Source organism: Thunnus thynnus, chromosome 12 (genome assembly GCF_963924715.1).
Source record: "Thunnus thynnus chromosome 12, fThuThy2.1, whole genome shotgun sequence".
NCBI classification, from domain to species: Eukaryota; Metazoa; Chordata; class Actinopteri; order Scombriformes; family Scombridae; genus Thunnus; species Thunnus thynnus.
The window spans coordinates 23,900,907-23,913,850 of record NC_089528.1 but is presented as its reverse complement, the minus strand read 5'-3'; the positions used below and the strand labels follow the sequence as shown (position 1 = coordinate 23,913,850).

At 36.5% G+C, this 12,944-nt stretch overlaps 1 protein-coding gene across 1 annotated transcript in view; it reads left to right on the top strand.

Moving 5' to 3' along the window:
* Positions 1-2,329: 2,329 nt before the first annotated feature.
* Positions 2,330-12,944, top strand: part of gnal (guanine nucleotide binding protein (G protein), alpha activating activity polypeptide, olfactory type) — a 46,938-nt gene continuing 36,323 nt past the window's right edge. Inside the window, exon 1 of the mRNA XM_067606441.1 lies at positions 2,330-3,289. Within this exon, the coding sequence (XP_067462542.1) occupies positions 2,758-3,289 (532 nt within the window). The 5' untranslated portion in view covers positions 2,330-2,757. The remainder of the gene's footprint in view (positions 3,290-12,944) is intronic.

Sequence of the window (12,944 nt, the reverse complement as noted above, 5' to 3'; positions counted from 1 at the left end):
TATAAACTAAAATACAGCTATTATAATGTTAAAAATAGATTTTAGGTAAAAATGCTTAGTTATACAAATTTACAACTAACTGCATCACCAAAAGCCAAGTGAAACACCATGAACCTGGGGTTTTAGGGGCCTTAGGGTGTCTGAGGGCCCAGGGTAGTTGTATATTTAAGATGCTATAGGAGAAGCATGTTATATGTTCTTAATGCAGATACATTCAGCTGTAAAACATATTGATTTACTAATTTTAATACAGGCCTAAAATGTGCACTGTAAGCTATATAATGAGGGGAAAAAACGGAATCAAAGTACATATGGATTGGATCATAAATATGGTTAGAACAGCCATAACTGAAAGTCTCATACAGATAATAACTGCACCTCAATACAAAAACGACAGACATGTAATATTACAGTGATATTAATGACGATTAAAACCAGTAAAAGTCTTAACAGAGACTAGTGCATGTAAAATACTTGAAAGATGATGATTGTCATGACACAGAACAGAAGAAGGTGAGTAAAGTTGAATAAAGTGAGATTTAAAATTCAAAAAAATCTTTGCCTCAGTGGACGTCTCACCTAGGACACCAAATTGTCCAGACACAGCCTATTTTGACTGGTTGGTAATCCAGCAATGCATTAGGGTTACTAGTACTAATGTGTTTATACAAAAAAATACATAAAATAGTACAAATTTATTGTAAAACTACTGTACATAAGGCTCAGACTAGTTTGATCCATGTGGAAAATGGAACAACAGTTTCTAAAATCTACTTTTTACCTGTGTATGTTGTTGCTATTGAAAAGTATATTATTTTAAAAGTATATATTTAGCTCAGCTACTGTGTGTGACCCAAACTGCCTCGTTTAATATCTGTAGCTACATTTGTATTACAAATGCACCATCTAGTGGTTTATTTTCAACACAGCATCCGATAGTGTCCCTTATTACCCAGGTAATCCCAAATTTTGTTTTTATCCAGAAGTAATTATAAATGTCCCAAAGGACCCTCATCAGTAAATATTTTATTCGAGGGACCCCCACCTAAAAAAAATCACACAGTGCTGTTCGTTTTGATTCTCCACAGAAGTGCAAACAGCAGGCGAGGACACTTAGAACCAAATATTCTTATATCTCAGGCTGTGTTGTGATAAGTTTGGCTGCTTTTGAATTTAACTAGCAGTAAAATTAATATATATTTTGTTTCTCCTGAGGAGTCTCTGAGTCCATCACAAGGACCCCATGGGCCGAGGATTTAGACCACATTTATTTACAGGAACACTTGAACTACACTTGACCAAAAGGCAAATAGCGATCACCATATAGTACAGAAGTACAATTAATTTAATTTAGATAGTTTAAAACTTTTTGCAGATGCTTGCCTCATCTTTAAGGTCTTACATGTGCTTGCACCTCCCCCACTGAACCAGTTCATAATGCAGAAGGAGAGTAGCAGCAGGGCAACAAGGGCAACTACCAGAGGAGGACTGTGTTGTACAATACAGACGTAGCAACTTTGGGCAAACAGTCTTCTCAGTCTGAGCCACCCAACACTGGAATAATCTACCTATTGAAATAAGAGAGAGCACTAATTACATAACCTTTAAACATAAACTTAAGATACGGCAAACCAAACTTTCATTCATAAGTAAACATATTACCTTATCTCTGGCACCGCCTTTAAATACTCTCATTGTTTTCATATATCTCTTTTGTAATGTATTATGTATAGTATTGAATTGTATTGTATTGTAGTATTTATTGAAGCTTTGTATTGATGACATTAGGTCACTAATTTGTAATAACCTGCCAAGGGACAACAGATAAAAACTCTGGTACATTTACATTGATGTGGAAACTGAAATGTGGATTAATGTGCACTGTCCCTGGTAAATACATAATCATAATAATAATTTAAAAAAAACCCTTTTGTGGCTCAAAATGGGTCCATTGATAAACTACACTTGGGCGATGGGAATTCAGAGCAAATCACCTTGATAAAAAATAACTAATCAAAAGGCTGATATAAACAATGGTTATAAATCAATGTGAGGTCTCTGTGTAGATTAGTTTGGTAAAAACAGGGCACATCTCAGCATATAAGGCACAAAGTAATGCCTAAATTATTATAAGTCAAATACCTGAAAAGCCGTGTTAGAAGTTGTAATCTTATTTTTATTATATGTTCAATAATATTGTGAGCATCGTATCACTTTTTTTTTAAAAAAGAGTTTCGACAAATAAAGTAGAGCAATGTGCCATGTCTGTGATAATAAGGAGCAGGTTCACTATCTACAGAGCAGTAAGTGTCCTTAGACATGCAGGCATGAAATGTGAGGAATGAGAATCATGACCAGCATTCTCGAAATGGCCATACTGTAGTAACATGACGTGCCGTGCATTGCACCTAACAACTGTGCAGTCAGATTGTTGACTGTCTGCGCAGCGGATATCCGCGTTTTTCTCCAAGGTTGTGCTTTTGGTTACTTACGGTAAGGTGGACCCGCAGTGTCCACTAAAGGATCAGGTGATCCACTAACTACGAAGCGAAGGCTGACTGGGGAAAATGCAAAATGACATATAGCAAATGTCGGAGCATAATTCATTCACATTTTCGGCTCAATTTCGGACTTAAATCGCACCGCTGGAGCTCCAATGTAACGATGACACGTTAGGGCTTGTTGGCGTGACTGCGATTTTTTTTTGATATTTTAATTTATGATAAATCACATTCACAGACAAATATTGGTTTCAACATGGGGTTGTGCTACAGTTTGCGTCCCCGGCTCTTCGGGGACCTGAGCGGGTCTATCTCCAACGCTACCTCGGACTCGGACCAGCCTCCGGACGCCGCCGTGCCGACCCGCGCCGGGGGAGCTCGCCAGGAGGACACCGGGGGATGCGGGGAGACTTCGTCGCTACGCGGCGGCGGCGGCGGCCCGGTGCGCCCCGGGGACCCTGCCAGGCTCTCGGCCGGGGAGCACCGCCGTGGAGACACCGGTACAGACGGTGTACTCATACAAAACGGAGGTGGCGGTGGAGGAGGAGGAGGAGGTGGAGGTGGTGGTGGCGGTGGAGGTGGCAGCGGTAAGGGGACAGGGAAGGACCGCGGCCGACGCTTACAGCTGCTTCAAAAGACTAGCACCCAAAAGCCGAAAAACTGGGACAAATTGCTGGTGGAGGAGAAGGAGGCCGAGAAGGAGGCGAAGAAAGTCAGTAAGAATATTGACAGGACGCTGAAGGAGCTCAAACGGGAGTATAAACAGACGCATCGGCTGCTGCTGCTCGGTAGGTTCAGTCCCTCTCTGTTGTTGTTGGACTAGGAAGGTGTTTTATTATTAGAAACCAAAACGTCCTGGCCTTTCCAGAAATTATGTCACTGCTCTGGCGAGGCCTTATGCCACATCTGTTGGCTTGGCTGTGAACACTACCCCCTACGGCTGTCAATGACAAATGATGAAGATGGACGTTAGCCGCACACTCACTGGGCCTGCTGTCCTCTTACTGTTACATTAGGGGTTATATGGATTTTTAAAATGCCAGTTTAACATACTGGAGGCTATCTAAATGGACCAGTAGCCTATACAAACATTTATAGAGACCCCTTAGCTCCAGGTTATTGGAGCGTATTTGCTCTGAAAACCAACATAGTGTAGTATAGTAAAGGAGTACAAGAGTGTGACAGATAGTGACAGATATATTAGGTAGAAAATAGCCTTTTGATTTACTGTGGCACATCATACATTGTCATATTGAGTATAATTTAGTAGGCTTTACTATACAAAGATGTAAAGTGACCATTTAACGTTTGGCTATTTGGCCATGCTTGCTTTGAAAACTAGTATAGTATAGATGAGTATAGTAGTACAGTGTGAGTATAGCGGCTAATAGTACAGTATAGTATATTAGAGTAGTTTAGTGTAAAAGTATCAGTCCAGAGACTATGAAAATAGCCTTTCGACTTAATATGGCACATTTACAGTAAGTTGCTTAAAAATATAGTGTAGAATAGTGTGAGTATAGTGTAGTGTGAGTAGTATATATAGTATAGTATAGTACAGTATAGTGACATATTACAAGTTAATAGTAGTATAGTGTGAGTTAGGTGGTGTATAGTATAGTCTAGTGTAAGTATAGTGGTGTATTGTAAGTTAATTGTAGTATAGTATGGTATAGTATAGTATGGTATAGTATAGTATAGTATAATATAGTATAGTATAGTATAGTATAGTATAGTATAGTATAGTGTAAGTATAGTGGTATATTGTAAGTTAATAGTAGTATAGTATGGTATAGTATAGTATGGTATAGTATAGTATAGTATAGTGTAAGTATAGTGGTGTATTGTAAGTTATAGTAGTATAGTGTGAGTATAGTGGTCTAGTATAGTGTAAGTATAATGGAGTATTGTAGGTTTTAGTAGTATAGTGTGAGTATAGTGGCCTACTGTATAGTATAGTATAGTGTAAGTATAGTGGTGTATTGTAGGTTATAGTAGTATAGTGTGAGTATAGTGGCTTATTGTATAGTATAGTAAAGTGTAAATATAGTGGTGTATTGTAAGTTATAGTAGTATAGTGTGAGTATAGTGTCCTGATATGGTGTAAGTATAGAGGAGTATTGTAGGTTATAGTAGTATAGTGTGAGTATAGTGTCCTAGTATAGTGAAAGTATAGAGGAGTATTGTAGGTTATAGTAGTATAGTGTGAGTATAGTGTCCTAGTATAGTGTAAGAGTATCTGTCCAGGGACTATCAATATAGTCTTTTGATTAAATGTGGCACATTTACTGTAAGTTGCTTAAATAAAATGGTAAAAATGGTAAATATTGTAGTATAATGGAGTACAGTAAAGTATAGTAGAGTGTATGTTGTACAGTATAATGTAGAGATCACTTAGCTTTTGGCTATTAGGCCATGCTTGCTCTGGCCTTTAGAATAGTATAATACGGAGTAGTATGGTTTAGTATACAAAACCACTTAGCTTTGAAAACTATTTTTACTAAATTCCACTCCAGGGGATCAATACAATTTTATTCTATAGTATAGTATAGTATAGTATAGTATAGTATAGTATAGTATAGTATAGTATAGTATAGTGGCCTGTGGTGCAGTGTGACATCTAACCAGGGACAGCAGATGTAAAATAGCTTTTTGTTTAAGTTTAGCACATTTAAAAATAAAGTTTCTCATCAAATAAATATAGTATAGTATGACAGAGTGTAGTATAGTGGCCTGAAGTAAAGTACAGTTGAGTGTTATGTAGTGTATAATGTAATATTAAGTATAGTTTAATAGACTATAGAGTAAAGTATAGTATCAGATATATAGTGTAGTGTATAGTGGGTGTCCGTGAACTTTTACTTCTTGATACTGTGTTGGAAAAATGGGCTTTGGTTATGAAATGATCAATTGATACACATGGTAATTAATTAATTCCATGTTTGAGCATCCGTTTGATAAAGATACCAAATAAATACCTGCCTGTTACAGCTTCACACACAGAGAAATTCTTGCTCTAGTGTTTTCATACCTGTAAATATTGCAGTTTTTCTTAGCTGCTATGTGGTCATACTGCTATAAATAATCAATGATGAGGCTTCAGTTATGGCAACTTTTAAGGTGGGTTTGACATTATGTCTGAGCATTTTATAGAGTAAATGATTGCAATTGTTTAAAAACTACAAAATCAAAGGGCTTGTATCCCTTTAAGGTTATAAATTCTGTTACTGGAATCCCATTATTGATAGTTTATATGATTCATCAAAAGACTTTGTAATTGTCAGTCAGCAGCTTTCCAGTACTTGTCCCTGGACAGTTCAGTATGTTTCTAGATGGAGGTGTTTCAGGTCAGACCTCTTCTCCTCCTCTAAGGTTCGGACATGTTTCATCCACTGCACACAGTCACCGGAAAGGCTCCAACACACTTTTACTAATTTACCTCTCCAGCTGCTTTTAAGAGCAGAAGTAGAAACAATTACATTTACCAACGCAGTCGTAATTTATTTGGATTGAGCTTGTGCGTTGTGTTATTTTATTACACATACAGTAACACTATATGTACATGTAGGCTAGAAATCAGTGGTGTGTTTAACCTCCAAAAAAATGAGCTTAAGTGTCATCTTAACTATGCTAATGAGGAAAACAGTGCTTAAATGTAGGTACATTTACAATAAAAACATAACCATAATTCATCCACTTCCAGTTTTGACAGTGTTAACGTCAAACTTAACACCATATTGCATGAATCTGCTTTACTTTAAAAAGTGTAATAATTGGTTTACTCTATATAATAAACGGCAAACAGTTTAATTTCCTGAGTAAACAGCAAAACCAAAGTCACACAGGGAAGTGTCGCACATTCTTCCATGAGCCACTGTTAAAGTTATATAACATCACAATTATTTTCAGAGTTATCTGTCCTGGTTCACCCAGGAGCCTCAGCGTGAGCCACAGGCCACTTCTGGTTTTTCTTAAGAGGCCTTCGGGACTTTATACCCTCCAGGTCTCCAGTAGGACTCCAGTTGCATGCCAGAGGACTGAGGTGGTTTGTGTTCCTCTGAAAGTGGACACCTTTCAAATAGTGTTACATTTCAAGGCAACGTATGCTCGCTAATCTGGGTCACTTTATCTGTTTGTATTTGCTGCAGGTATTTAGTTGAATAATGATAGCCATAAGGAACTATTGTTTATCCTAAACGGGCAGCTATGTTCAGCTTGTGCCGGAGCTGGAATCCATCAGATTTACAGTCACTCACATTTTTGTATGTTTGGTCATATGGACTCAAATTTTTTGTCTCTTACAGTACAAACCACAAGTTGATAATTTACTGCAATTGGAAAAATTCAGGATAGATTATATGAAATGGTTGTAAGGAAGATAATAAGATCGTTTTAGTAAATGTCTCATATTTTAAAGTTTTAGTCTCAAAATCATGATTTTCTTGGTGTTTTGGAAATAAATGTCTTGTCTCATACAGTATAAACCACAAGCTGATAATTGATAATTCACACACAGTTACTACAGTTTGGAAAAATTCAGCACATATGTGTTAGGATTTATAAAAAGGTTGTAAAAAACACAAGATAATTTATATTAAAGATCTCATATTTTTAAGGATTATTTTGATATACAGAATGGTACGTGTTTAGAAATGACAAAAAAGGTTGGTGCCTAATTTGTTTAACAGATAGCTATTCAATGAATATGAAAACTGATTTCTGACAGACGGGCAGACAAACCGCTACAAATCTGAACAAATATCACCTGCTTTAATTCAAATTAGGTGCAGTCAAAGCAGCTGAACTGAAGCTTTGTAAATCAAATGCCTCAAAGTGGCCCGATAGGAAGATCAAAATCAAGTCTTTTTTTCTTACTATGTTAAAATTTCTTTTTTTACTTAACTTATTATACATTAAAATATTGTTTATATTAGAGGTGGAACAATCTTAAAGTCATTTTTCACTAAAAAAATGCCAAAACGTCACTGTTTCTAGCATTTCAAATGAGTGTATTTGAGTTTTGGACTGTTAGTCAGAGAAAATAAACACTTTGGGCTCTTATGAAATGTTACAGGCATCTTTCACAGTTTTCTTACATTTCATAGACCAATCAATTGATTAATAGAAAGAAAATAATTTTTAGTTGCAGCCCTAATTTAACTGATTATATAATGGCTGTTAATCTTACGATAAAAGTTCCTTCCCAAAAAGTTCCTGACCATGTTCCAGGCTTCCAGTGAAGTCTTAAAGGAGTCCAGCTGCTCCCTTCATATTTAACAGATCAAGGTAGTTCTCTAACCATCACCAACCAACTTTGCAAAAGAAGATTGTTTATGTTAATCAAAATAAGGCCCAGTTGTGATGGAAATACTGGAGTTAAGTTGCCTTAAAATAGAACTTGTTTGTTTTTTAGACGTGGGAAGTCAAGTACATGATATATTTCGTGTTCATCAGGAAATTTCCGCTCACGTGGGTCATTAATATGGACTCTTCTAATGAACACAATAAACATCGTCCTATTTTAAGACGCTGTAAAATGTCACTCAAAACAAATCAAATTTTTAAACACGATGATTTAAACACGTTTAACTAGAAGGACAAAAATCTAAATTCCTTTTATAGAGTTCCTTTAGTTAATGAATACAGGAATACAGGGATGGGAACTGGAAGCCAAGTTCCTATTATTTCTTGGAAAGGAAGTAACTTTATTGTTAGGTCTCTTGGATCAGATTCTGTACAGGCCTGTGATAATATCTGTTACAGCTTTCCTAGATGTCCTTAACTGGCTGTTTCATATCTCAGCCTTATCACCCTTCATGAGCCAGAACAACAGGCTGCTAGCAATGTGGAAGACTCGACAGAAATGATCACTGAAATGAAGTAGGCAGGTTGTAGCCAATGAATAGCTTGTTGGAAGTCACTTATTGTCATGTTTTTGTCTGTCTTTTTCCTCCCTCCTCTTTTTTTGTTTTTTGTGCCTCTATCCAGCATGTGAAACCATATTTTGGAAAAGCTTACTCATCCACAGAGGCACACAGTGGAACATATAGCCCTGTTGGCCCTCCCCCTTTAAATACAAGTGGAGTCAGGTGAACTTTGCTTCTGTCTAAATGGGTTTTATCATTGACCATTGCTGAACTTTGCTACTAACTGCACAGAGTTCCTGGTTGATGTAATGACCAACAGGAGATACTGGAGTATGAATTATTGTCATATTTATGACACTGATAGCAGGGCCGCAACGTGAATTATCTTGATACTTGCACCAGCTGAATGAAAGTGAACCACACCAGAAGGACATTGGACTATGGTTTTTTTTTTGCTTACTGTATAATTTACGCTTTATCAAGAGCCTCTGCCCTAAAAGAGTGCGCTTCAAAGTTCAGAAAAAAAATCAAGGAGGCTAATTTTAGCCGGTTATCATTTGGATATGTGCCTCTTTTTTTTTTTTTTTACAGCACATGCTTCAATTATAGTTGTAGGTTGTAAAGAAGGGTGGAAGATTTATATATAGAAAGAGTCTATTAAGCGTCAGATATTGTTGGATTTACTATAACAGTCCACCGCCAGAAATCTCATGTATTTGAGTATATTTAATGCATTTATTAAAGGGTAATAATGTATAATGGGTAAGAATGCAGCTGTACAATGTTGTGAGTTGGTCATTGATTAGCAACTATTTTTAACGGCCTTACACTGACAGGATATTGGAATTAAACTCCAAACAGTGTGGCAGTGTGGTTGCTATTTTCCAAATCAGGTCTGAAAATAGTAAAAAAAACCCATCTTTATCAGGCTTTGAATCAGGCAGAATTTACTTGTAGTTTAAATAACATTTGCAGTGTTAAGCTTAACAAATTTACACAATATTTTGGTCGAGTTTAGAGGAAGACACAGCGGGCTAAATATAAATAACAGGCAGTACTTTGTCAGACTTCTTTAAAAGGCTGATAATTTATGCATCAGAACCTGATTCTTTATCATTCATAGTGAGCTGAAAGTAGCCACAGCATGTCTGCAATGCAGCCGCTAACCACTAGAGAGTGATGTGGGCCAGTCGTTTGTGGTGACCTTGCTTTCTAAGGTGGGGAGAAAGGATTTTTTTTTTTCTTCTCTCTCTCTCTCTCTCTCTCTCTCTCTCTCTCTCGCTCTCTCTCTCTTTTGGTAGGGGTGGTGGGAAGCAGTGTTGGTTGTATGTTCACACCGCCATAAATGAAGTGAACGTTCCAGTCTTGATTTGCATGATGCACAACTTTGCTGCGCTCATTTCACTACATGGAACTAGTATTTGCATTGTGTTTGCATAACGTGGACAATAACAGCACACTCCTTGTTATATGTTACACAAATAATCACCGGTGCTTGTCTCGTGATATTGAGTGATCTATGAGTGTCGGTGATACAGAGGATATAGTACAGTTTATTTGTAATTAGCTTTTTCTGACCTGAATGCAGCAGAGTGAGAGTTAGCTTAGCATTAGCTCAATTCTGAGGCCTGTGCTAACTAAGTTTTAGCAGTTGCTCTTGAATGAAACAGACTTCAGCAGACTTACCAAACACATCACACACATGCATACTGACACAAACATTAATCATGAAATATGTCGGCTTCTGTTTCCTACGAATAACACGAGGAAAGCGTAAGTGTACTTTGCAGCGTGTGTTACTGACAAGCCCAGTCTTAACAAACCCACACCTCATCGTGGTCTAGGTGAGAGGAAGCTGCAGCAAGCTAAACAAAAAGGTCAGACAATACTGACAACGATGACTGTTATTCTGTTTCCTTTGTGGCAAAACTGTGAAATGCACAGCCAGAGTTTTATGACTGTTGTGCATATTCTGTTGTTTAGATGCGGATTTGAAATATGTCACAACTACTAACAGCACACAGCAGGTGTTATGTAAAGGACAGACGGGCATACTCCCAAATCATCTAGTGGTAGTTTGTAGTTTGATGTTCATTAACAGTACTTGATAGTTCTTGCAAAGTAAGTAAAATGGGCACATGATGTTTTGGCACTAAGTGCAGTTGTTAGTCATTTCTTTAGCATCACTTTTTATTTGCAAAAAAAGATGGGCCAGTTGTGAGATAAGTGTGTTAACTTTGTCTCTATCAAACATTGTTATTATACTGACAATGTGCTCTTTTTTTAAAATTTTTTTTAGAAAACCTAATTATACTTTATGGTATTTTTTTTATTGCTTGATGTATTATGTACTATAATGTTCCTGTACTAACCATTTGGGACTTAAAGTATTTTTGTGGGAGGCTCAATGCTGACTTTATAGTGACCCAATCAAACTGCATGTCATTTTTATCTCCTATGATATCGCTGCAATTTTACAGTAAGATGATATACTGTACAAAGGTTATGATTTTGCTGTGACATTTTGTATGATTTGTTAATCTTGCAAAGGGAAGATGATCTTTTCACACTCTGGCTGAAAAATGCAGTCGGCCAGCTTGTTTTGGGGGCTCAGAGTTTTTCCTCAAGGGTATTTAAGCAGCTGGGGGATTGAATCCAAGTCACTTTTACTAAGTTTGCAGGACGCAAAATCTATAGCAGTGGTTCCTGACCTTTTTAGGCTTGTGACCCCACTTTCAAAAATGTACAGTATGTACAGTACTGGCCAGCATTTGTCACAGTTTGTGTCGACAAGTTATGACCAATTCAACCAATAGTGTCATTCTTCCTTCTCAGATTGTTTTATTTGAATAATTTTTAGAGGCCCGAAGAGGTAAAATGTACTTATAGATATTGTTAATCATTTTGTGACCCTTTAAGTTTATCCCATGAGCCATTGAGTGGGGCCCGGCCCCCCCAGTAAGGGAACCACTGGTCTATAGAAGAGTTAAATGGTTATAAAAGGAGCCTAAAATAGACACACATAAGATGAAATATCCTGTTTGAACAGGTTTTTGTTGTTAATTTATTGTCTTGGCCACCGTGGTTGAAGAAGTACTCAAATCCTCTACTCACGTAAAAGTAGTAATACTACAATATAAAAATAATCCTTTACAGGTTAAAGTCCTGCATATATATATTTTTACTTAAATAAAAGTACAGAATTATTATCAGCTTAATGCACTTAAAGTATGAGAAGTACAAGTCGTCATTATGCACCAGAGTGACCCCTGTCAGTCATATTATTGTATATTATATTATTGGATTACAGCAATTTGCAACTGGTCGAGGTGGATGTGATGTTAATTACTTTACGTACTGTTTAGCATCACACTGCATCATGTTTTATAAAGTGATCATATGTTTTCAATGTCACATCTTAATCTGCAAATACTGCAAGTCTATCGGACAAAAAATCTCTCTCTGAAATATACGGAAGTCTAAAGTATTTTAAGATGCCTCAAATGTACTCTCACCACTGCTTTAGTGTATGTAAAGAAGTTGCAATTGTGACATATAAATTTAGGTTCAATATCCATACTGCACAAAGAAGGGATGTTAATTTTGCAGATTACAGTAGCTGGAATTGGCTCCTTTTATTAATGACATTATACTGACATTAAACTAGTCCCAGTGGTGGACGTACATTCACTCATGTACTGTATTTCAGTACAATTTGAAGGTACTTGTACTTAAATAATTATCTTTTATGCTGCTTCATGCTTTTACTTCACTACATTTGAGAGGAAAATATTGTACTTTTACATTTATTTGACAGCATATAATTATTAATACTTTACAGATTGAACATCTTCATATAAAATATATCATCTTACAAAATTTAAAGCATTGCTATAGATGAAAATGACCAACACTATACATAAAGTAGTTAACATTTTCTCAACTACCTGCATGCATCAACAAAAATATAGTATGGATAGTAATAGAAGTACATTTTGCTGATATTACTTTTGTACTTTCACTATAACAGTAAAATCTCGAATGTAGGACTTATACTTGTAATGGAGTATGTTTACAGAGTGGTATTGCTAATTTTACTCAAGTAAAAAATATGAGCATTTCCACAACACAAGGACCGCCATTATGTCCCCCAAACCACAGTGTAAAAATATTCCATTACATGTAAAAGTCCTGCATGAAAAATCCTACTTAAGTGAAAGTACATAAGTATTATGAGCTTGATGTAAGTATTGCAGTAAAAGTAGTGGTTTGGTCCCTCTGACTGATATATTATTATATATGACATCATTAGATTATTAATACTGAAGCATCAGTGTTAGAGCAGGATGTTGTTGACTGCTGTTGTAGTTGCTGGAGGTGGAGCTTAGTTTCAACTACTTTATATCAGTTAGCTAGTTTAGTCCAGTGGTTCCCAACATAGGGGTTGGGCCCCTCCAAAGGGTCTCCAGATAAATCTTAGGGGTCATGAGATGATTAATGGGAGAGAAAAGAAGAAAAAACAAAGTTCTGATACACAAATCTGTTATAAGTTTTTGGACTTTTTCTCTAATCTTTG